The sequence below is a fragment of the Mangifera indica genome, chromosome 4 (assembly GCF_011075055.1).
Source record: "Mangifera indica cultivar Alphonso chromosome 4, CATAS_Mindica_2.1, whole genome shotgun sequence".
Classification (NCBI taxonomy): Eukaryota; Viridiplantae; Streptophyta; class Magnoliopsida; order Sapindales; family Anacardiaceae; genus Mangifera; species Mangifera indica.
This window is the reverse complement of record NC_058140.1, coordinates 17,375,633-17,401,816: the sequence shown is the minus strand read 5'-3', so window position 1 is coordinate 17,401,816 and position 26,184 is coordinate 17,375,633. Positions and strand designations below refer to the sequence as shown.

Below are 26,184 nucleotides of genomic sequence, written 5' to 3'. Positions count from 1 at the left end.
TAGGTGTGAATGCTGGAAGATTATAGAGGGAGAGAGATGTCGGTGTATGTAGCCATTCTTTCACATTAGATGTGACTGACCCTGTGCGTTAACAAATTAAAGTTTGATTGTCGGCATTCGGAAGCTGATGCACAGAAATTAAAGTTTGATTGCCGGCATTGGGCATTCGAGGCGGTTTGGATTTAGCTTTTAAAAATTATTTTGTTAATTTTTATTTAATTTATTAATAATAAATATTATAATGATTTTTTATTATCAATATTAATTTGACAAATAATATAAATAGTAATCTGATTACTATATTCACTTTAGGTATTTAAATATTACTAAGGTAATCTTGATTTTATTATAATTATATTATTATTTATTAATTTTTTGAGATAAAAATAAATATATTTTTAATTAATATGATAAATAATATAAATATTTAAAAATAATTATATTTAAGAGTATTTAAGTAAACTAATTTATTAATATTTTTTATTATCTTTAACCAAATATAATAATTATTTATACCTATCAAATTTTATCAAATATAGTAATATTTATATTTAATAATTTTTTAAGTAAATATCTTTAAGATAATTTTTTTATTTTGATAATAAAATATTCCAAAACATTTAAGTGCTAAACCAACTACTCATACGTTTAAGAATGTGTTTAGTTTGGATAATATTTTATTATCGAAATAGAAAGATTACCTTGAAGATAGAGTACTTAGAAGATTATTAGGTATAAATGATTACTATTTTACTTAAATGTCTTTGAATATAATTATTTTTAAATATTTTTGTATTATTTGTTATATTAATTAAAAATAAGTTTATTTTTGTCTCAAAAAATAATAAATAATAATATAATTATAATAAAATCTAGATTATTTTGATAATTTTTTAATACCTACGGTGAAGTTGGTAATTAAATTATTACTTATATTACTTGTCATGTCAGTATTGATTATAAAAAATTATTATAATATTTTATTACTAATAAACTAAACAAAACAATAAAAAATATATCTGAAATCAAATGGTCTCCAAGAGTTATAGAATGGTTAATATTCCGGCCCAAGAACTTTTTCTTCTATTTAATATATAAATTGTATTTTCACTCTAAATTTAATATAAAAACATCATTTTTATTTTCTAAAATTAATAAAAAGGTAAGTGAAAAAAAATATACTTTCTTTTCATTTGTTTTTTTCTCATTTTCTACCTGCATTGTCATATCCCAATTTAAATTCTTAATTTGGATGAATTTGATTTAAATAATCTTTTATTATTAAAAACTAAAATATTATTATAAAAATAAATTAGTTTGATGATTATTAGAGTAAATTATTATTCATTTTAATAAAAAATTAATAAATATAAATAATTATTATATTTTATTAGATATAATAAAAAATTATTAAGATAATATTTTATTTAAATATCTTTAAATATAATTATTTTAAAATATATTTTATCATATTTGTTATATATATAAAAATAGAAGGTTTTTTCAGTTATAACAAAATTAATAAGTAAGAATAGAATTAAAAGAAAACCAAAATAACCTTATAATATCTCAATTATATTCTTTATTTTATTATTATTAATAATAAAAAATTATCAAAATATATTATTACATAATAAACTAAACAAATTAATATGCAAGTCTCTTCCATGTGCCTCCATGGATTGACAAGTCTCTCCCTTCATCAGTGTACAAGACACTATCACCACCACTTAAAAAGGTATATAAATACAATATTCATTTATGACAACAAAACAAAGTTAATGGCGGAGGAAAATGGTCAAATTGATCATTTTGACTTTTGAGCACATTAGTTGGCATGGGAATGAAGGTCTATGAAATGACAATTGAATCTTTTGTGAATTGAGCTCAAATATTTGAACAAAATTGTAGCATACCTAATAGAGCTTCATCGAAGCTCAATCGTGCTTAAAGCAAGATAAGATAATTCATGACAAGCACACCATATAATAGAGTGGACCTAATTATCTAAGAATAATATTAGAGAAAAAAAAGACATAATAAGAAGAGATTTGTGATGTTATACTAAACCAAAACTTTGAATTATTTTGTATAGTAGTTGAAGGTCTAATTATTGTATTTTAAGATTTACCTCTCCAACTAAAACGGATAAAGTTGTCATTCTTAGGCAATTTTGGTCATTAACCAGGGAAGAGATGGAAGGAGAAGCCATGAGGATTGGCTTTCACGGCCTCGTTTGATGTCACAGGCCTTACCCTTGTTTAAAACATGTCCATGTAAATTACTGTACGGTAATGAATACTTTTATACTGTATTAACATTAATATAAAGTTACTACTTCTTTAGGGCTTTAAGATAATCTCACGCAACTTGGCATGCCAACCTGCATTCTATTTATTTATGTCGATAATCCATTTTAGCCCTTCATTTTGTGTACTCGTTTTTGAATTGATTAAGTTGATTTTCATTAGCAGTACAAACAGAAATTAATGAAGAAAACAAAGGCCAAGCAATGTGGGCATGGTACATATTCCCCTTAAGCAATATGGAATCATCTGGGTATAAATTCTTTCTAATCATACTTCATAAAAGTCATTGCTTTCTCTATTCAGCTCCTGCCAGGCATGTGCTTGAGCACTTACATAACTCGTCACATCAATGGTGGCCCTTTTTGTTTTCATTTTTATATATCATCTACCTAAATGAATGTAACGTAGTGCATCAGATTCTGTAGGCTATTTTTAGGTCCTTTTGAAGTGAAATTGAGAGTTAAAAGCATTAAATTAAGTTCTGATTGTTAATTTTGTTTAGAAATGTTGTTGCTACCTTCTTGTTAGTTGTTGCAGAAAAATGGCTGCTTGTCTTTCTATTTTCCTTTTGTTTTTCCACTTACTAATGTCTTTGAACTTCACATCATCACTTCGTTTGTGCATTGACTTGAGTAAAACCTTATTCCATTCTGTACATCTTTCAATCGTTTGTTTCAATTGTTTTTATTTGTCAGATTGCTAATGCTTTTTACTTGTTTTTGCAGGAGAACCATTTACCCCAAACAAACCTCTAACCTTTTGTTCTCATTACAATAGAACCGGTTGTTGTGACGCGGCCAAAGATTTGCAATTGCATAAACAATTTCATGCAATGCATATCTCTGATCCTGTCTGTGCTTCTCTTATGAAGTCAATCCTCTGTGCGGTGAGGCCTTCTTCATTTATTATAATTTTGATACTTCACAGTATAGGATTGTTCACTTGAAGAGTTCGGCAACTTGATTTGTTCGCCGTTGCAAACTTTGCTATGATACGTATTAATAGTTTAATTACACATTACATTATAATTTTGTTTTTGAGTTTTGTAACCCACAGATTAAAGAGCCTTTTTAACTAGTTTTATCTTACATCTAGAAGTAATGTGAAATATATATACAAAACCAACATCCTTTGCGTGTTTTATCCATGTGAAATTTACTAAAGAATGTCACAATATTAAAATCATTGCAAGCCATTCTGATAGTAATAGATGTATTATATATAGGGATTAGTTTTCATTATGTGGTGTTGTCCTTAGCAAACTACACATATATTTAAATTTGTACTACATGATGGAGCAATCATTTAAAGCACTATAGTTAATCATTTGCAGGCTTGTGATCCTTTCTCAGCAGAATTGTTTAAGGTTGGATCATTATCAGAGACTCAAGCGGTTCCTGTTCTTTGCAACTCCACTAAATCTGGCAAACGACTTTTGTCAAACAAGGAAGCGAGTAGCTTTTGTTCTGTAGTCTGGGATGCATGCCAAAATGTATCCATATTAAATCCCCCCTTTGCTTCACCGCTGCAAAGCTCTTCTATAAAATTAAGTGAGCTCTGGCATTCTGAAAGTGCTTTCTGTAACACATATGGTGGTTCTCCTGATGACGGATCAGTTTGTTTTGATGGTGAAAAAACTGAACTTGAAAAGAATGAAACTCCGTTTCCCCACAAGTGCTTGTGCCTTGAAAAAATTGGCAACGGATCATACCTTAACATGGCTGCTCATCCTGATGGGTCCGACCGTGCCTTCTTCGCTAGTCAAGCAGGCAAAATTTGGTTAGCCAATATTCCTGAACAAGGCTTGGGCGGAATTCTAGAACTTGATGAGTCTAGTCCCTTCATAGATTTGACAGAAGAAGTTTATTTTGTTAATAGCTTTGGGATGATGGGAATGGCTTTTCATCCCAACTTTGCTCAGAATGGCCGCTTCTTTGCATCATTCACTTGTGATAAGGTCAAGACACCAGGATGTTATGGAAGATGTTCTTGCAATTCGGATGTCAGCTGTGATCCATCAAAGTTAGGCTCTTCAGATTCTACTCAATCATGCCGGTATCACAAAGTCATTGCAGAGTTCACTGCTAATGGGACTGCTTCGGAACTTTCCTTGGTAGATATCTACTCTCTTTCAGGCTTTTCCAATTCCAGGTAAGATATTTTACTCTGGGGTTTGACATTTCCAGGCAACAAGAGCCAATCCATCAGAAGTCAGAAGGATATTTACATTAGGCCTCCCTGTTGCATTCAACAATGGAGGCCAAATTCTATTTGGACCAGAAGATGGGTATCTATATGTGATGTTGGGAGATGGTGGAATCAGAGGCGATCCCTTTAGTTTCTCCCAGAACAAAAAATCTTTACTCGGGAAGATTTTGAGGCTTGACGTTGATAACATACCCAGTGAGCAATCTATTTACTAAAACATTACTGATTGATGTCAGTTCCATTGTGATTTTAATGTTGCTTTCTATACAAATCTGTGTCGGCTAAGCAAATCGAATTGTTGCTTTGCTAATGTTACACTTCAACCATTTCTTTGCCAATGTTGCCATGATTTACAGGTAAAGCAGATATAGCTGGTCTATGGGGAAACTATTCAGTCCCTCGAGATAATCCTTTTTCTGAAGATAAGGAATCACGGCCTGAAATTTGGGCTGTAGGCCTGAGAAATCCTTGGCGTTGTAGCTTTGATTCACAAAGGCCACTTTATTTCACCTGTGCGGACGCTGGACAGGTTCAAAGAAAATATTGCTTTCAGTTATCATCAATTGGCATGTTGATGTATTGATTTCACCAAACTTTTATCACAGGATGAATACGAAGAGGTGGATATTATCACCAAGGGTGGTAACTATGGGTGGCATGTTTATGAAGGCCCCATTCTCTTTAACACTTCTGCACGAATCAACAATTCTGCCAACTCCATGAATCTAATCTTCCCTGTACTTGGATACAAACACTCTGATCTAAAAAACAGTATATCTGCCTGCATTTGTGGTGGGTATTTCTATAGATCCATGACTGATCCATGCTTGTATGGCAGGTAATCAAAACGCAACACTTTCTCTAATTTTCTTCTGAGAATGTGTAACGAGCCACTAACTCTTTCTCTAATTTTCTTCTGTGTAATTACAGTTACTTGTATGGAGATTTGTATGGCAGTTCCTTTTGGGCAGCTACCGAAAACCCGCCAAATAGTGGGAACTTCACAACTAGTGTAGTTCCTTTCAGTTGTGCTCATGACTCTCCAATACAGTGCAATTCTTTAGCAGAAAGTTCTCAGCCAGATTTAGGCTACATTTACTCATTTGGAGAGGATAATAAGAAAGATATATATATCCTGGCCAGTAGTGGTGTATACAGAGTGGTTCGATCAAGTCGCTGCAATTTTTCTTGTCCCAAGGAAGCTACGACCATCATTTCTACCCAAATTTCTTCATCATCTTGCTACAGAAACCAGGTGGCCTACACACATAAGAAGTTGATGCTCTTTTTCTCTTCATTGTTACTTTCCCTGGAAGTTACACTAAACGGAGGTCTGTAATATATCTTTTCTAGATTTTCTTTCTTAAATCGTTGAATGCTGGCAAGATTTTATGAAAGAAGTCATTGGCAATGATAACTTATAAGTGTATAATTAGAACATATATCCCTTAAATCTTGTGTTTTTTAGATGAGTTAGACACAACTACAGATAATAGAAACACAGAATATTTCAATTTAATTGAATAAATGCTTAAATTATGTACAACTAAAAGTTTATAAATAAACAAAAAGAAACTAATTATATCTATCAAAATATAACTGATGAATAGCAAAATAATTTGATAAGAAAAGAATCTAACTTATAAGTGATTTTCTCTTTCTTTTTTGTTTTTCTTTTTATTTCATGTTTTTTATCTTTTTTATCAGAGTTATAGATTTTTATAGGTTTACTTAGTAATCGATCTTATATTTATATAAAAAAAAACCCTATAATTCAAGTAAATTCAAGACAATTGACATCAAAATTTCGATTCATAAATCATATTTAAAATAACAGAGTGATGATAATAAATTATAACAACTCAAGTGACCCAAATAATGGATAAAAGAAAGCACAACTCAAGTGGTGCAAGCAATAGGTAAAAAGATTTTTATCACCTACAATAAACATATTTAAACCACTCTTTTATAAAAATCTTGAGATTTTTATTTGTTTATTTTAATCATTAAATATTTAGATTAGATAATTCAATTGCTATGAATAAGTCAAGTTAAATTATTATTTTGTTGCTTTGGGATGAGAACTTGCATGCCAAATACCAAGAAGTCTCAGGTGAGATTATAGTGAAAATTGAAAAGAGAAAGGAAGTTAAGAAGAGAAAAATGATGACCATGTAATACACAAACAAGAATCGACATGGAAGATGCAGCAACTTTGTTCTCTACTTCTATTCACCACTCATCAAGCTAAGCAACAAGCTGAAAACAAGGCATCTAAAGATAGAAAAAAGCATGGAAACCAAAAGCTAGCCACACCAAGACCCAACGTAACAAAAACAAAGCCAATGGTACTAATTCTTTCTCTGGTACGAGCAAAATAAGGGAGAAGAGAAATGAAGTTTCTTGTTCAATTGATAGATTGAAGGAGATGGGAATGATTTACCATTTATCTAATTATATAAACAGAAGAAAAGATGAATTGCTTTCCTTTCCTTTTCCCCAAGCAACCCATTCTGCTTGAAGTTGAACCCTGTTAAGCTAAAACCCCCCATTTAAAATTTTAACACATCCCATATCTCACTTTCTCATTTCACATCTTAACTCTCTCTCACTCATACACCAAGTCTCTTCTTAATTTGCTGCAAAATGAAGCTTAATTATCCGTCAATTATTCTCTTCCTCTTCATCTCTCTAGTCTGCTAACTCCCTTCTTTGGTGTCATCACTGGCTTGCCAAAGAAGCTGCGGCAAAATACCAATCAAGTGTCCATTTGGCTCCGGCCCTGGCTGTGGCGACCCCCGTTTCCAGCAATTTGTAACCTGCAATGATCAAAAACACACCTTGACCATACACACTGGCTGCTACCGTATCACCAATATAGACTACATGAATCAAGTCATATATTTAACAGATCCTTCCACGTCAACTCGTGCTTGCACAGAACCAAGTACAAAGGCTCTGGCCTTGACTGGAACGCTCCCTTCGGTTTTCATGATGATAATATCTTCACTTTTCTTGACTGTTCAATCAGTGCCTCACCAATCTCCAAATCAAACACATACAATGGTGACAACAGCGCGGCAGCAGTCCCTTTATGTGACAAAAAAGGGGCAGCCATTTGCAGATATTTGTATTCTTGTAGAGCAATTGGTAGACTCAACGTCCCTATCTCTATATGTTGTGTTTATGCACCGGTTGATCTCGGGCCATCATTTGACATGGATTTACAGAAGTTGCAATTCTCTTCGTATTCCGGCTGCTATAGCTTAAGTGGCAGGAATATAACCCTGAAATTTGGAAGTAGGGGATAGCATTTAAATATAAATTTTATGTGTAGAACGAATATCCAGGCACTTGTGCCAACTGCAAGAAGAGTAACGGAGCTTAGCAATCATTCATCTGCAACTTTCCCAGTGGAGTGAACACCACCGCAGCCTGTTTCTTTGAAGCATCTTTCGATAATGCTCAAGGGCTTCTCCCATGGAAGACAGGTATTGATTCTTTCAATTTCTCCATATGTTTTGCAAATCAGATTTTTATACGGTTTCTAAAAGTATGTATGGATCATCATGATGTTGCAGGTACTTGGTTGGCCTATATACCCTGGCATGGATTCTGGTTTGGGTCATGCTGTAGATTGTAATTTGTTAGAGAGATAAAACGGTATTTAAATGCCTTAAGCGTTGATTTTTCTTTCGTTTCTCGTGTAATTTTCATGTTGCAGCAACCGGAGGTCGACGATACGCGTTATTCGGTCTTGAATCGAGGAGTGCAGAAGGCGGGGTGAGTACGATCAATGCTGAGCACCCTTATTTTCGAATTTAGTAATTATTCGATTTAAATTTGATATAAATTTATAATTTAAATTAATTGTTGAAACTTATGGGTCCGTTATCCATAGTTGAAATTTATTATTCAAATTTATATCTCATTAATTAGATAATATCACTTTACTTATATAATATACAAAATTATTAATAAATCTATTAATTTAAATTATCAATTTGAACTATAAATTCAAATCGATTTGAATTACAAATTTAAATCAAATCAAATCACAAATTTGAATAATTGATTTAAAGTATAAATTCGAACTGTACATAAACCAAATTCCTTCTAACATAAGTTCAATTTGGTTTAAATAAGCAACCAAATCTTCTGTTTAGATTCAATTCGAATTTGAGTCGGGCCAAATCTGGAACCTGCCTGGCAGCCTGGGGAATTGATAATACTAGAACGATCATGGAAGAAGGTTCCTTCGTTATTCCTACAGTGAAAGTGATAAAATATATAGAACGCTTTATGCCCAGTGTTCTATGCTCTTATCTTTGGGCATCCCACTTTTATGCAGGCTAGAAAACCATTTTATCAAGGAATCATATTACTTTTACTCATTTTATTTATTTATATACACGCACAAATTCAACATTTCAAGTACATACAGGTTTCCATGGCCATGGGTTACAGTCCAGGTGTTGTCTACAAGAACAAAAAATCCTTGTATATATTCATGTAGTTTACTTTGGTAGCTATTCTTACACTTTTGAACGGAAAATCGGGGAGAATACAAAGCCACATGGCCGAAACATAGGATCATGGCTGGACGGGCGAAAAATGGCCTCAGTATAATTGTATAACTTCAGCCCCACTAAAATATATATACAGAGATTTACTGTGACTGCAAAATTGTTCTCTGTACTTCCTGAGATTTTTACCACTCTGTTACTGGGCAACATGTTCATTATCATCTCATGTCGCAGCACTGTGGCTTTCCTTGCATTTGCAACTTATCCCACATACATATCATCTGTCTTGGAGATTGGTAATGAGCTGTGAGATAGTCTTCGATGCACCCAAACTGGCAGAATTTCAAACTATGAACATACTCAACTGGTTTTGTGCTATTGAACTTTTCCACCCACATTCCCATGCTCACGTCTTCCATCTTGAACAACTGCTCAGGAGAAAAAATCAGTTAAAAAGAATAATGACTATTTATCGTCAAAAGAACTTCAATAAATCTTGCACATATAGACAGACAGCAACATGAAAAAGCTATGTGGATTGCAGCAGATCAATAACTTACTCTCAGCATGTGTTTTTCAAAATCATTTACGATAAAGTGTGCTATGTCAGAAGACACAATATAACCTGGACCATTTGCATATGGTGGATAATCTTCTTCCGGCCATTCCTGAAACTCACCAGAAAGGAAATCATGTAAGCACTTACTCAAGATATGACAAATCATAAAATCTACAAGAAGGGCAAGATAAAATACTAATAGAGTAATCATTAAAATTTAGGTTTATAAATTAGAGAATTATTGACCATCTGGAAATATCACTCAAGCAGAAGTGGACGCATGACTGATAATAATTGCCATCTATGCCAGATAAATTTAAACAATTACATGGTTTTACGTTTCTAACTACACCACACAAGGATAAAATGAGAAGCCGAATGCAGCATTCCTGCAAGACAATTTATTTATTTTGGAAATTTTCACAATCAATACATATTACCCATTATTATTGGACTCTAATCCAAAAGCGAAATCCCTCTAATCTCCAAATAGGAAAGAGCAAGTTCAGAACGATATTTCCAGCTTGTCAAATTTATCAGAACCAATATGCTTCATGAAATAAAGGCTGGGTCAATGAAACCTCCAATAGAAGAATTTAGCACAATTCTTAATTCGGTAAGAGAAATGTATGATAAGCAAATCAATTCTGTTATGAGATACACTGTCAATCAATCAAAATATTAATAGTTGCGCCATCAACTCATGATAATAAAACAAAACCAAACATACAATTATCCCTGCACTCCTGGGAGACCATATATCATGTCAAATAAAAGCAAGGACTCCACTGAAAAAAAGAGATGAACAGAGGGAAAAGTGCAAGTCCTCAATTCCCTTCATTTAACAACAACCTCAACCAAAATTCAAATAATGCAGTCAAAAAATGAAATAATAGAATAATTTCAAAAGTAGACAGCTACTCCATGTAAATCAAATCATAGAACAAAAGTGAAAGCCATGCAATGAGCAAGAAAAAGGGAAGTAAGGAAATGGGTCCTCCAGGATCTGAAGAATTTAACAATGCATACCTCATATGTTACCGCCCATTTTCCATGACGGAGGGGCTTGTGATAGTAATTGATGTTCCCAATATACAGGCTCTCATCTCTATTGACTTTCGTTGCTTCCTTGATCACAGCATCCACCCTAACAAATGTGTCATCATCACACTTCATGATATACTTTGCAGCAACTGCGCGAACCTGTAAACAGTCGAGAGCATTAGCAAAATGCAATTGTTCCTTTCTTTAGACAAGGAATAATCATAAAAAAATATATAATTTTGAACGTTTGATTAACACATAGGACTTGTACTAATTTTATTTTCTAGAAAGACAGAGAAATTTGAACACTGCTGCCACTCACCCCATACTCGCATATTGCAACAGTCTTCAGTACAACAAGGTCATAAGCATCCATGTAAGGAACAATAACAATATCACCAAAATAATCTGCTTCTTTCTTTAGATCTACATTTACTTCCTTTCTTCCATGCTGTGGAGAAAAAAACACAATAATAGCAGATATTATTAGCTCATAGTGAACATACAAAATAGGATATTTGTCATCACAAAGAAATAAAGTATACCACCCTGTTCCCATCCTTACCAGTGCAACAAAAAACCGAGCCACTACTTTGGAAGATTTAATTAACTCGTGTTGCATCCAAGACTTCCTGACAGCCATCCGCTCAGCAAAATGGTTGCCAGCAGAAAGGATGCCAATAAAAAGCTCCACATGTCCATCAGGATGAGGTGGTGCCCGCCACTTATTTACCATTTCAAGATGCTTTTGGGGAGCAAAACTTGGATGAGAAGTGGGTAAGGAAGCAGCATATATGGCATGCACATCAACATTACCCTTCACAGCTAATCCAGTGGCATCCTCAAGAGCAAATCCCTGCAAATATTAATTGTCAATTTTAAGAGGTTCCACCTTAAACACAAAGCAGGAAACATGACAAGGTTACTCACAGTTCGATACGGAAAAGATGTAACATGGTTTCCATCAACGTTAATATGGTACCCTTCAAAGCCAGCCTGGATGGTAAGAACAAATAACTTGCCCTCTGCAAATGGGTATGGCCACTCGAATGTCACCTTCTTCCTTCTCCCCATCAGCCTGTTCAACCACCATGCAGCCTTAGATTCTTCTGAGTGATCATCATCATCACGAATCCATTTCTCACATTTCACTTGTCCATCAACTTCACAAAATGCAACATAAATAACAGTGAATAGTGACCCTTAGAAAAGATTAAACAAACTAATTTGAAAACATCTGTGCGAATCCTCCAAATTACGAAATTGAGCCAGATTAACCTCCAACAACCAATCAATACTTATTCATCAATTAGAAAAGAAAACTGTAGCAAGGATCATTTCTGACTTTGATTCAACATTTACCATATTTATTAGATAATTAACAAAAGTTAAAAGCTTGCAGCTCCCCTACCATCACAATCTATACCAGCAAATATCAGCTTAAAGCATTCTTGACTATACTTACTTTAAGATCAGTTAAACGAAGAATTAAATTCACTCATATTGCATCGAAAACAACCAGAACAACCAAAAAAAAAAAAAAAAAAGACACACAGTGTAACTGTGTAATCGATTACTTACTAGTTTCTTCATCAGCTCTAGATTTCCAGCCTTCACATCTATGCGCCGAACCCCACTGCATCCTATAACAGGTGTTCATTTCAATCACGGGCTTGCCACTCCAATCACCCTTCAATCTCGGATTAAAATGCAAAATCCTCGGTGGGTCCTCCCCGTCAACCGTCTTTAAACCCTGCAACTCCATCAAAAACTGCGAAACCATCAAAGACTCCCCTTCTTTCAACAACGCTATCTTCGGATCATTCTCCGGATGGGCCCAATGCGGCACACCAATAACAGTTACATGAGAACCCAGCGTTAATCCACACGGCAGCACCATGATATGCCCCCCTTTCAAAAAATCCGACCCGGACATCCTAATCGAATGCGGACAAGACTCCGATTTGTTATCTGCCCTCTTGTTTGTTTCGGGTTTGGTTGAAGCAACGGCTTCTCCTGATTCAAGTTCTTCCCAAACTTTTTTACCAACCGCCCAAGCTTGTTTTGCCGTCTTTTGGAGAACAGAGAACTCGTCTTTACTACCGTAAATACGCTCAAACATGCTCTCGTTGAAGAACAAGCCGGAAACTTTCTTGAACTCCCGCATTTTCCGTGCCGGTGTCCCTGAAAAACTATTAGAAACGCCTTTCGAGGGTCGACTCACGGCATTCAACTTGTCTGACTCGGTCTCCAGCAGCACATGCTTGGGCAAAGTGTTATCGAACAACCCAATAGACCCATCATCGGACTCGGAGTCGGGAGTTTTGAAAACAAGAGGAATTTCAAAGCTCATGAAGAGAATATAAAGAAACAAAACACCCATCAAGAATTGAATCATCCTGAGTCGACTCAACATCACCACCGACTCAAATTTCCCCCGCTTCATTCTGTTAAAAAAACACACAAATTCAAAAACCCACCACAGGATCACACTGTTTGGGCTATATTATTATCAGTTCGTGGCAAAATTAACCCTAGGAGAAGAACAAACTCCCCAGAAGCAAAGTGATGAGGCAGTAACTAGAAACACTTGCTTCAAAGAAAAGAACCGAATGGAAAGAGAAAGGAAGAGTTGAATTTGGGCTTAATATTTGAACAAAACGTATAAAAAAGAACTAAAATTCTTTACATATTGTTTTAAAATTAAAAGGCAAAGCAAAGTATAATTTAAAAACTTTTTTATGCAAAAGCCTTTCGGACCGTTCCGATCTTAGGCTGTCATAGAGGTGGCCTTGGTATTTATTTTGGTTCGCCAAGGAGACGGTAACACTAGTCAAGTCAGAAACGGCAACGTATAGAAAGGGAGTGTCCAAGTGAGTGGCGGCCGGATGGTCCGAATACTCAATTAGATATCAAATTGATAAAGTAATTTTAAATTAAAAAATAAATAATTATTTTTTAATTTTTTTTTTTTCCACATATCTACTAACGAACAAGGGTCAATTCCGTTTAAACATAAAGAAAAGCAAAATAAATGTGAAATTATGAGTTATTGTTCTTGTTGTATAATGGACAAGAGGGTTGTTGTTTGGTTGGTTGGTGCAGTCTTTAATTTAATTGTTGAGTTTTTGAATTTTAAATATTGTTTTTAATTTACTTGTGACTGAGAAAGTTGGCTTGGAATTTCTCACCTCTACTCATTATTCCCCCACTTCTTTTCTTTCCCCCGTTATTATTACGCGCAATATTATATGTATCGGACACGTAAATATATATATAAAAAATTTATTTTTATATTATTACAAATAAATAAGATTAGTGTATAAAAATAATTATTATGTTTTATTGAAAGATATAAAAATATATTATTTTATTTATTATATAAATGATTAATAGGTACATAAATATTTTTATATTATTTATTATTTTAATTAAAATTAGAATATTTATACTTTAAAAATTTTAAAAAGATAAAATAATAAAAAAATTTAAAATTATTTTGATAATATTTTAATATATTATATAAGTGTTGTGATAAGATTGATAACTCAAACCGAACACTCATACAAGTTTTGATGTATCTGAATTTTCATGTCAAAAAATTGAAGTGTGCATTCTTAAAGTGAATGGTTATATCATTGAAAAATATATACAATTATTCATATTTGGATGTAAAAATATGAGAGGTTAGAACTTTTAAAACCTCTCGGGAAAATAATATTGAATTATATATATTTTAAATATTATTTTTAAAAATAAAAATATTATACTTAACCTTAACTAAAAATTTTAACCAAAATTTGCTCATTAATAAATGTTCAAATTTTTAAAAGTTTGAGGATAAAACTTTAAGATTTCGTTATATTTTGAGTGGGAATAATTCTTTTGTTTTTTTTTTATATTAAAAGAAATAAGTACAATAATTAGGAATATAACATAATAATAGTCATCAAAACATACATATAATAAAGACGAACATAACATGATAATAGTTGTCAAAACGTAATGAATTATAAATATATTTTGATCGATTCGTTGCTAAATAATAAAAAGATAGTTTTGTGATTATCGAGAATCTGTTTGTTATAAAAGTTACAGTATACATAATTTTAGATGTATCATTATGAGGTTTCTAGAGGTTAGATGGTTTTTTTCGAATTTTCGATCTATTAATTTTTATATCGTTTTATAATAATAACTAGTATATGATATATTATCCGTTCAAATAATCTTTAAAGTTTGATTTCGAACAACCTATTTTAATTTGAGAACAAACCATTGACATCCTCGAAATCGATCCAATCAAAATCAAACACGAAAATAACCCATCTCCATGGAAGTGGAATAGAATGGAATGGAATTACAATTTTTTGACTATAAAGTCTCTTTTTAAATCAAGCAATCGTTTTCATCATTTATCACATTGTCTTCCCTTAAACTCCGGCTAAGATTGCTTTAGGGCCTGCTCATGCCCTAGGCCGCCTCAGGCCCCTGTGCAAGAATGGTCAACTATTAGAAAAATCTGCATGCATTTTCCATCTAATTAATAGCTTTTTTTCATTGTCAAATGCACATTAAAAAATCTTTTTAAATCTTATTTAATATGAAAAATAAGATTAATTTAGCTTTTTTATTAAAAAACTAATTATATTTTGTTTGTTTAGACCCTTTTTCTCCAATGGGTCTTTGCTTATACTTGTTTTTTCCCCAATTTTCTAATTATAAAATTCGAAGTTTTACATGTTCAAATTCATAACAATGAGTGATTATTTTTTCCATGCTTTGAATATTACTTTGCCATCAAACAAATAAATATTTAAAATAAAACAAAAATGTTTCATTGACTTTGAAAATTTAGGGTTAGGTTTCATGTGAGACCAAAGTTTAGAATTGAAGCAAAAACGTGAGTACATTCAAAAAATTATAATTTCATTTTTGGTATTGTTATTTCATGCTAAACTTGTCAAACAAACAATGAATAATATTACGTGTATACACTTTTGGTACATAATATAGATAGATAAATAATATACTATTATGGGTATTATTTTATCTTTAATTTAAAATCATCCAATCATATGATGACACGTTATCTATGTATCTAAATTGTGTATTAAAAATATATACGTACAATTTTATTGATCAAATAATATATTTAAAAATGAGAGTATTGACCAATTAGGGGGCGGCTAAAAATCACTTCTCATAACAAAAAGACCTTTGTAGACAATTCTTTTAATTATTTTTTCCTTGTACGTGACCAATTTTAGGGAATATTGAATGATAATATATATTTTTTGCATAATTAATTTTAATTATCTCTGTGTAATTACCCTATTTTGGTTGTAAGAATGAAAATGATTTCCTTTATTAATTCTTAAGTCATCATTCTTACCCTAATCATAACTCTTAAGTCAAGAGACTCAAGACATCTTTATAAATTCTTATCATAATCATGCATTTACGTCATTGGATGTTGATTGCAAACTTATCATTTTAGTTCAACGAATGGTGTTGGTAAAAGAATGAGTATAAAAGTGTGTTTGATTTGGGTAATATTTTATTATTAAAATAAAAATTATTATAAATATAGATTATATAAAATATTAATAGTATAAATTATTATTATGTTTGATGAAATTTGATATATATTAAATAATTATCGTGTCTGATTAATAATAATAAAAAAGATATTAAAATATTATTACTTAAATATCCTCGAAAGATTATTATGTATAAATTAGTTCTGAATTTTATTAAACTAACATGTCTTATATTAACACCCCTTTCAGCCTTTCACGCAAGCCTCTAACACAAACCACCCTAAAATTGAGTTGTAACTTGTACCATGACTTACAAAATTGTGGGTCTTGCCTTTTAGGTAGGGCTTTTTTGTGTTTGGAGCATGCTAACTCATGGGTTGCCATGACCCATTGATACGTTTACATAGAATCATAAACTTCACTTGATCCAGTTCAATATATATCACATGTACAAGTTTATCTATCTTAAAGTCTTTATTTTAATTAGGGCAAAAGACTTATTTCCACCCAAGGTAAAATGAAAATCTCAAAGTCTTATCCTACAACTTTTAAAATCTAAATATCTATCCATAATCTAATTTTTGTTCAAATTCTCAATTAGAATTATAGGTAAAATCATTATTTAATAATAATATTTAAAAAAATAAAAGATTTATTGGGTACATATAAATTAGTACTATATTTTGTTAAACTAACATGTTTTATGTTAATACCTCTTCTGACTTTTCGCGCAAACCCCTAACACAACTCATCCTAAAAGTGAGTTGCAATTTGTAATATGATTTATAAAATTGTGGGTCTTGCCCCATAGGTAGAGCTTTTTTGTGTTTAAGTCATGTCGGCCTATTGATTTAAATACACAAGTAAAAAAACATTAATAAGGAGATTAATAGTATTTATTGAATATTTGTTTACACTTTATTTCAGAAATGCAATACACTCTTAATAGATAACCCTAACAAAGACACATATTTCTAATATTGTCAATATTTTCATATAGAGTTATCTTAATGTATACTCATAAAAGAATATAAATTGTTTTATTATTTTGATGCATTTTATTTTAAATAAAAAAAACACACTTTTTCATTATGTTAAGACTGTGATCGATCTTTTTTTTTTTGAATATGTAAAAGCTTACCTTGATATCCTTAGTATATTGCCTAACTTGTTGCATATATTTATTTAAGTTTAGGAAACCCCATCCAGTTTGGTCAAATGGATAAAAATCGAAATATAATGATTAAATCTATAGTCATTATATTAGGTAAATCAGAGTTTTACAAACATGATAAAAATTCGAATTTGAGTATTTTCTTTTAAAATTTTAATACTCTATTAATTTTATTAACTTATGGTGTCTTATTACTGTAGATGTTGTTATTGGCATGATCAACCTAATTGAAGCGTTCAATTGGTTAGGTTCTTCTTATGCAAAATATTCTGTACCTGAATTTTTGCAAATAATCATGCATAGATTTCGTAATTGAAAGCAGAATTTTATTGGCAAGAGTTTAAAGACTTTCCTTTCTAAGATTATGTGTGGTTGAGATGAAGAACTTGCTAATACGATAGTTCCTATAAATAACAACATCAAAAATAGGTTTCTTTCCATCAAGGACAAAGAATTAATATAGTAAGAGCATTTTTATCACTACGGTGTTAGTTTCAAAACTTTCTAAATGAAATTTTAACGTTACAAAATCTAAAGAATGAATATGAAATTTCCCCTCTTATTAAGGTTGTAGCACGAGGTCTTGTTCATACACAAGATAATGGCATAGCCAACAAGACAAAAATAGGCGGACAAAGCAATCAATGATGGTAAATTGCGTATGAAGTTAAACCATTGCTGCTTGTCCTCTGAAAACAAGAGTGTCAAACCCTCGGTTATACCCATATACCTGTGATGCCTTAATTTTGGCTCTGACTACGCATTCAGCTCATCAAAGTACTCATTAACCAAACCTTTTGTCCATTCTTATTTTCGTTTTGCTTATTCTTGTTTTCGTTTTGCTTATTTTGTAAGCTTCCATTTGTCTTCATTGTCTCGCTTTACTTTTCGTCCTCTATATATAGCTTATAAACACGAAGAATTCTTTCAAAACCCACCATGGATTTTGATGCGTTTCCCACTGTCGATCAATGTGCATCAGTGGGTCGAGAAAAGCACACGGTGGTTGCGGATATGGATGGGACTTTGCTCAGAGGCCGTAGCTCTTTCCCATACTTTGCGCTAGTTGCATACGAAGTTGGTGGGGTTTTGAGGCTCCTTTTCTTGCTATTAGCTTCACCAATCGCTGGTCTTTTGTATTACTTTGTTTCAGAATCAGCGGGAATCCAAGTTCTTATATTTACCTCGTTCGTAGGAATGAAGGTGAGTGATATTGAGTCAGTGGCTCGTGCAGTACTGCCAAAATTTTACTCTAGTGATATCCATCCTGAGTCGTGGCGCGTGTTTTCTTCCTGTAGAAAACAGTGCGTTCTAACGGCGAATCCAAGGATTATGGTGGAGCCATTTCTGAAAGATTCATTAGGAGCTGATATGGTGGTCGGCACCGAGATTGCAACTTATAGAGGCAGAGCAACTGGGTTTCTCCGTCGTCCTGGGGTTCTTGTGGGAGATAAAAAGGCCGATGGTCTTCAGAAAGCATTTGGAGAAGAACAACCAGACATTGGCCTCGGTGATAGGCACACTGATATTCCCTTCATGGTTATGTGCAAGGTTAGTGAATATCATTCAAAGTTTCAATTTTCAAATTAACAAAGCCTAATTAAGTGAAGCACCCTTCTCAAATGCAACTATATGTCAAAATTAGTGAATCTGGATTACTATTAAGATTTATTGTATACTTGACAATCCGTATTATTAGACTATATTTGTATTATGTTTATTTTTATTTCGAGTCACAAAGTTTCAACTCTAACTTGATTCGAATTAAAATTATGTAAAAAATTTCAATTCTAATCTAACTTTTAATGTTTGGGTTGACTCAAAATTATTTAATATTTTTACTCTCATAAGTGTTTTTAACATTTTAATTTCTTTAGAAAATTATTTTATTATATTATTAATAAAACACACAATATAATATTTTATTTTATATATAAATGGTATAAAAATTACAAACCAAAACATTGAAAACACTTTAATAATTTTATGAACTAAATTATATTCTCATAATCGTATAATAAATAAAATATTTAAATAAAAATAAAAAATAATATGAATAATTAAAACTATATAAAAATACAATTATATGTAATATATCATAATATTAATAATTTTTGATATTATCTTTCAATATTTCTATAATTTATCTTAGTATATTATACTAAATTAATATTTTTTAAATATTCTAATCAATTGAAATTATTTTGGTATGTATCTTAATATTATTTGATTAAATTTTAAATTACATTAAATTGACCAAAAATAATTTTGGTACATGTTTGAAAATTTGCTACTCTAATTTATTATCTAAAATCCAATGTTTTTTTATAATTTACATAGTAATTATGACTATATTATTAAAATCACACAGGAACGCTACATTGTGCCACCCAAGCCAGAAGTTAGGGCAGTTCAAAGCGAGAAGCTCGCGAAACCGGTAATCTTCCATGACGGTCGCCTAGTCCAAAAGCCAACGCCACTCCTGGCGCTGCTTATCGTTCTTTGGACCCCCATCGGCTTCACCTTAGCTTGCTTACGTATCGCCGCCGGTGCCCTCCTCCCAATGCCAATGGTTTATTACGCTTTCTGGGCACTTGGCGTTCGTGTCACAATTGAAGGCACTCCACCTGCCCCACCCAAGAAATCAACCGGTCAATCCGGCGTTCTCTTCGTTTGCTCCCACAGAACTTTACTCGACCCAATTTTCCTTTCCACGGCTCTCGGCCGTTCCATTCCTGCTGTTACCTACTCATTGTCGAGACTCTCAGAATTCATCTCACCCATCAAAACCGTCAGGCTCACGCGAGACCGAGCCAATGACGCCTCCATGATAAAGAAACTACTCGAAGAAGGCGACCTAGCAATATGCCCCGAGGGAACAACTTGCAGGGAACCGTTTCTCTTGAGGTTTTCAGCGCTGTTCGCAGAACTAACGGACGAACTTGTGCCAGTGGCGATGGTGAACCGGATGAGTATGTTCCACGGAACCGCGGCTCGGGGGTGGAAAGGGATGGATCCGTTTTACTTCTTCATGAACCCTAGTCCCGCTTACGAAGTAACATTCTTGAATAAGTTGCCATCAGAGCTAACGTGCGGTTCAGGAAAATCGAGCCATGAGGTAGCCAATTACATTCAGAGGGTGATTGCTGCAACTCTTTCGTACGAATGCACGAGCTTTACCAGAAAGGATAAGTACATCGCTCTCGCCGGAAACGATGGAACTGTGAGTGGGAAGCCTCTGTATCAACCCAGCAAAGAAATGGGATGCTGATTTTTGAGTCTTATTTATGATGTAACTAATAAGGGAATAACCTAAGAGAAGATTAATTATCAGTAAATTTTTATTTTATTTTTTAATTAGATCTTAATCACGTTGTTAACTGGGGGATGTACACGTGGCAAGATCATGAGCATGTTAATGAATCTAAAACTATAGGAAAACAAACCCAGCGAGTCATACGTGCTCTCTTCTCTCTCTGAAGATCCCTTTTCTTCTTCAATTTTCTTCAGCTGTATTGTAATGTCCATTGTTATTATCTTTTTAATTTGATTTCATCTCTTCCTCTAAGGAAAAAATATTTATTACTTGTTTTGATAATGGAGTCTGGATCGATAGCCCTATCTATAGGAGACTCAACTGAACTGGAAGGCAACCTAACCCTTAAAGAGCGCTTAAAGGCTTTCAAAAGCTCTAGCTTTGATCCTGATGCCTACTTGGGCTCCAAATGCCCGCATATGAGCGAGAAGGTCTTTCTTCCTCCTCTTCTTCTCTTTATTCTGTTTATCTTAATTTGACGTTCATGCATAAATGTAACGTTCCATGTCTTTGATTTATATTTATTCTTAAATTTAATAAAGAGACGATTGTAACTTTGAATCTTTGACAGGAACTTAAACACTTGTGTTCTTACCTTGTTGAATTGAAGAAGGCTTCAGCCGAGGAAATGCGTAAAAGTGTTTACGCTAATTATCCTGCTTTCATACGGTGAGCAATGTGCTTATATTCAATTTAAATTGAGTTTTCAGAATGCTAATTATAACTTTTCTTGTTAATCTGGCCGGTATATCAAGACAATTTTAATATCAGAAACTTACATGGGTCTTGCAATTTAGCTCAAAAGTACTATGTTCTTATTAGCCATTTTGCTTCTAAAGGGTATTTGCTTAGTAGAGCCTGAAGATTGCTATCTCAAACTATTCATCATAGTGTCTTAATCTATCATAAATGTTTAACATTGGCAGCACATCCAAGGAGATCACAATTCTAGAGGGTCAGCTCCTTTCTATGAGAAATCTTTTATCAACACAATCAGCTCTTGTTCACGGTCTAGCTGAAGGTGTTCGAATTGATTCTTTATCTGCTGCAGTTGGAGAGGCAATGGACGAGGACATTTCTGGCTTTGAAAACGAAGGACTTTCAAAAATGGATAAATGTTTGGTAGATTTTTTAGACACCCTTGAAGTTTTATTGGCTGAAAGGAGAGTAGATGAAGCTCTGACTAAGCTAGAGGAAGGACAAAAAATGGAAATAGAAGCTAAAAACAGGCAAACTTTGAGCAGAACCGCACTTCATTCTTTACAGACTGCAATCTTGGAGCAAAGGCAAAAGCTTGCTGATCTAATTGCAGAGGCTACTTGCCAACCTTCAACTCGGGGTGTTGAGCTCCGTTCTGCTGTCTCAGCTCTTAAAAAGCTTGGTGATAGTCCACGAGCTCATACAATGCTGCTTAATTCTCACCACCTGAAGTTGCAGCGCTCCATACAAATTGTTCGTTCGTCAAGTACTTTATGTGGAGGAGCATTAACTGCTGGCCTTTCACAGCTTGTGTTCTCAACCATTGGCCAAGCAACAAGAGATTCATTGACACTTTTTGGGGAGGACCCTGCATATTCATCTGAACTTGTCGCTTGGGCCGTGAAAGAGACTGAGGCTTTTGCTCATCTCCTCCTGAAAAGCTTTCTAGCCTCATCAGCAGCTGCAGGGGTTTTAAGAGTTGTCTCTGAAAGTGTTCATATATGTTTAGGGCACTGTGCTTTGTTACAAGCTGGTGGACTGGCTCTATCTCCTGTCTTATTGAGATTCTTTAGACCCTGTGTTGATCAGGCATTTAGCGGTTACTTAAGAAGAATTGAACAAAGCAGTGCAGCGTTAGCCGCTTCAGAAGACTGGTCGCTCGATTATTCACCATCTGGTGTAAAACATTCATCTTCTACTGCATCTCTTAGTGGTGCAGCTACCTCACAGCCTAAGCTTTCACTAAGCGCTTATAGATTCAATTTAATGGTTCAGGTAGCCAAATTACGTTCTCATAATTTCTTTCTTCTTTCTTGCTGAATATATGTTGGAATTAGTGGACTATTTTGGCCTCATTTTCTAATTGTTCACTTTGATCCAGGAATTAGTCGAGGACATTGCGCCCCTTGAAACCCTGGAGCTAAATGGTCCGGCATTAGAAGGTGTTTTACAAGTATTCAGTTCATATGTCGATATGTTGATAAATGCACTGCCAGGTTCAACGGAGAATGAAGAGAACTTGGAAGGTTCTTTTAATAAAATTGTAAGCATTGCAGAGACTGAAGCCCAACAAATAGCTTTGCTTGCTAATGCATCACTTTTATCAGACGAGCTGCTACCCCGAGCTGCAATGAAGCTTTTACCATTCAGCCAGTCTAATAGAGTGGAAAATAACATGACTCCAAGAAAAGAATCAGATAGGCAGAACCTTTTACCAGAGCAAAGGGAATGGAAGAAGAGGCTACAACGCTTAGTTGATGGGTTGCGAGATAGCTTCTGCAGACAGCATGCCCTTGAACTCATCTTCACGTATGAAGGCGAGCTCCGTCTTAATCCCCAAATTTACATTAGTTTGGATCAGCTCACGGAAGAACCTGAATGGTTTCCATCTGCAATTTTTGAGGTATTCTTGTTTTAAGTATTTGTGGTTTTTGCTTCATGTAAATCGGTAATATAATAATCACTAACCCCATTCAGGAACTATTTACCAAACTGAGTTTGATGGCAAGCATTGCTTTTGATATGTGTGTGGGTAGAGAAAGGTTTGCAACTGTTCTTTTAATGAGACTGACAGAGACAGTGATTCTGTTTCTTTCTGATGATCAAAACTTCTGGGCTGAGATAGAGGAAGGGCAAAAGCCTTTGGGTGCTTATGGACTACAACAGGTACACAAGGAGACATATATCTCTCGCTTTACTTTATGGGTTTGATTAAATTTGGAATAACTTTTGTTTTTTCTGCAGTTTTATCTGGATATGCAGTTTGTGATGCTTTTTGCATCCCAAGGCCGTTATTTATCCCGCAACTTACATCAAATTATTAAAAACATTATAGCTAGAGCGATTGCTGCAGTAGCTGCTACTGGAGTAGATCCTCAGAGGTAAGTTTCATTTAGCGGAGAGACTAAGAGCATCAGTTTGCTTATTATATAATAACTCTCTTCTTTTGTCAGTGTATTGCCAGAGGATCAGTGGTTTGTTGAAGTTTCTGAAATAGCTATAAAGATGATATTAGGAAAAGATGACTACGGAAATGGAGAACAGGATATTACCAGCCCCACTGCTGGTACCTCTGCCATGATGGATAATTAGAGCTCAGCTCAGCCTTGTCAATTGCAGCAAATCATAGAGGAAAATGAAAAGGTATAAGCCAGATGTCTACTCAACTTGTATCATAGTAATGGGTAATTACTATTTACCCAATGAAATAAGGAATCTCTGGTCTCAAGAGTCCAACCACAATGATCTTTTGACATTGTTTCAGGTAGGCAGAGATTCCATTTCTTTAAACATGATCCTTTTCTGTTTATTAGAATAATACTTACAAGTTACCAGATTACATGGATCAGAAAGTATCTTCCTCTCTTCAATATTTTGTCCAAACTCGCCCACGGAAATCAATAAGTTAAACTTATCAATTTTAACCATGCTCGTGACAATAAGGACCTTCTTGAAGCTCCAAAAGAAACAAATACATGTCAGTTCCTGGAGTGAATAAGAAAATGGGCAGATCTGTTTTTTTAAGGGCACTAAGATCACCAGTAATCTAAGATGAAAGTTTCCTTGAGAAAACCATCACGAGCTACAGTAGAATTTCGTGTATCTCAATTCTCAAACTTGATGGACTGAAGGCAGGCAGTGGGGTACTTGGGTTTGTTATAACAACAGTAGAATAATAGCAACTTCTTACAAAAGATGTCCTGGACCTGTTGAACTTCATGAAAAGAGCTGAGGATTAGTTTAATCATTATGAAACTATTGGGTGGAGAAATTTCTAGCATTTCACAGATTAATACAATTGGGAAACTGTGTATCTCCGTAGACTCCTTCAACCAAAACTAAGGACATCATGATCCAAACATATTGATGCTTTTCAGCATGACATATTGAAAAGAAAAAACGGAGTTAAAAGAGAAAAAAAAAACCAAAACATCTTTGACCAAACTCGTAGCTGTTCCTTTTGTTTCAGTCCTTACAATGTGCCATTAATTTGATATCCAGCTACCTTATAATTTTTCACTTCCCTTCTTGATGTCAAAGAAGTTTACTGGTAGGACAAATCAAGAATCTCATTAAGCGGTTCAGAGAAAATGGATTGCCAGTTGCTGTTAATAGCTGCTGTGCTCACTATAGTAAAATTCGGTGAGGGCAAGATCAATCTGGGTGATGTATGAAACCCCAGTGATCTGAAAGGCCTAACCACCGCACATCTGAGCGGTTAGCCAAGTGGGTTGGACTCAGTTGTTTTAGGTGGGAAGACATTTCTTGCAATAATGTGACTGGCAAAGCGACAGAAATCTGTCGCTCAGGATTTATCTCCACGGATGATTTTGTGTTTCAGTAGTGGATGGAAGGATCGTTGTCTCCAAGCAGAGCGAACAAAATCCATTCATCAAATCCAATTCTCCAAAGCAGAAAGAACAAATATACGCTAACACAAGGAGGAAACTCCGAACAGATCTGAAGATGTGTTTAGAGCTTTACTCTTGCCAAGTGGATGGAACAAAAACTTATGCGAACATAACTCTTTCCGTAAATGAAGCGAAAGTCATTTTTCAGACAAAAACCCAACGTAGTATTTGAGCTTTTGCTGTTACTAAGAAAAAATACTGAGAGGCAAACTGAATCTAACTCGACTTTGTAAAACCAAATCACGGTCGAGTGAAACAAGACATGGAAATTTCTATGGGTGGACGTGAAGGGGGAGAAATAAAAGTTATGATAGCAATCAAAACTCTGGTTGTTTGCTTCCAATGAAAGTTTGAAGGGAAACAAATATTTGATCGAGTACCCAGTTTGGATTCAAGTTTTGCTAGTTGAAGCCGGAACCAGACGGTTCCACAAAAACGAAACCAAACCCTACCCGAGATAGGCCGGTTCCAGGAAAGAATTGGAATCGGAACGCCAGGTATCCGGCGATTTTGGTTCCTCTCAATGCTCAGCCCTCAGGAATCAGTAAAAGTCTAGATTTGAGCTAAAATAATTTAGGTTTTGAATTGTACTACACTCTTGCAAACGAAAGCTTGTTAGAGACATTGAAGCTGCAGAAAAACCAGTTTACTTGTAAAATGCCAAGCAAAATTTTGAATTTGAGAAATTGAAGGAACTGGATTTATCAGACAATCTTTTGGAGGGGGAAATTTCTGCTGGCAATTCAATGAGTAACTTTCTTTATAGCTCCTTTTCCTTTTCCGGTAACAGAGGTTTATGTGTAAAGCTCACGCTTTTGTAAAATCAGCAATCCCAGCAAATTGGTGTATTAGCTTCTCAAATTATCTTCAGCTATACCCTTATTTTCATTCTTCT

General features: G+C 33.9%; 4 protein-coding genes and 1 pseudogene across 4 annotated transcripts; 4 read left to right on the top strand and 1 right to left on the bottom strand.

The window, feature by feature from the left end:
• The first annotated feature begins 2,706 nt into the window (after positions 1-2,706).
• On the top strand, positions 2,707-5,970 carry LOC123214402 (HIPL1 protein-like). Its single transcript, XM_044634144.1, has 7 exons — positions 2,707-2,941; positions 3,035-3,195; positions 3,643-4,422; positions 4,496-4,712; positions 4,874-5,046; positions 5,123-5,355; positions 5,448-5,970. The coding sequence occupies exons 1-7, from the start codon at positions 2,851-2,853 to the stop codon at positions 5,854-5,856; spliced, it is 2,064 nt and encodes a 687-aa protein (XP_044490079.1). The 5' UTR covers positions 2,707-2,850; the 3' UTR covers positions 5,857-5,970.
• A 445-nt stretch (positions 5,971-6,415) lies between these two features.
• On the top strand, positions 6,416-8,342 carry LOC123214348 (annotated as a pseudogene).
• A 650-nt stretch (positions 8,343-8,992) lies between these two features.
• LOC123214508 (hydroxyproline O-galactosyltransferase GALT6-like) lies at positions 8,993-13,490 on the bottom strand. The gene is made up of 7 exons (XM_044634313.1): positions 12,228-13,490; positions 11,577-11,809; positions 11,212-11,502; positions 10,969-11,097; positions 10,632-10,805; positions 9,604-9,711; positions 8,993-9,471 (listed from the first exon to the last, which is right to left on the bottom strand). Exons 1-7 carry the CDS (start codon positions 13,090-13,092, stop codon positions 9,262-9,264), a joined length of 2,010 nt encoding a protein of 669 aa, XP_044490248.1. The 5' UTR covers positions 13,093-13,490; the 3' UTR covers positions 8,993-9,261.
• A 4,692-nt stretch (positions 13,491-18,182) lies between these two features.
• Positions 18,183-20,844, top strand: LOC123213074 (glycerol-3-phosphate acyltransferase RAM2-like). Its single transcript, XM_044632418.1, has 2 exons — positions 18,183-18,914; positions 19,735-20,844. Exons 1-2 carry the CDS (start codon positions 18,303-18,305, stop codon positions 20,632-20,634), a joined length of 1,512 nt encoding a protein of 503 aa, XP_044488353.1. The 5' UTR covers positions 18,183-18,302; the 3' UTR covers positions 20,635-20,844.
• A 101-nt stretch (positions 20,845-20,945) lies between these two features.
• On the top strand, positions 20,946-24,248 carry LOC123213073 (exocyst complex component EXO84A). Its single transcript, XM_044632417.1, has 7 exons — positions 20,946-21,110; positions 21,251-21,348; positions 21,606-22,653; positions 22,760-23,281; positions 23,356-23,544; positions 23,623-23,759; positions 23,832-24,248. Exons 1-7 carry the CDS (start codon positions 20,961-20,963, stop codon positions 23,968-23,970), a joined length of 2,283 nt encoding a protein of 760 aa, XP_044488352.1. The 5' UTR covers positions 20,946-20,960; the 3' UTR covers positions 23,971-24,248.
• Positions 24,249-26,184: the final 1,936 nt, after the last annotated feature.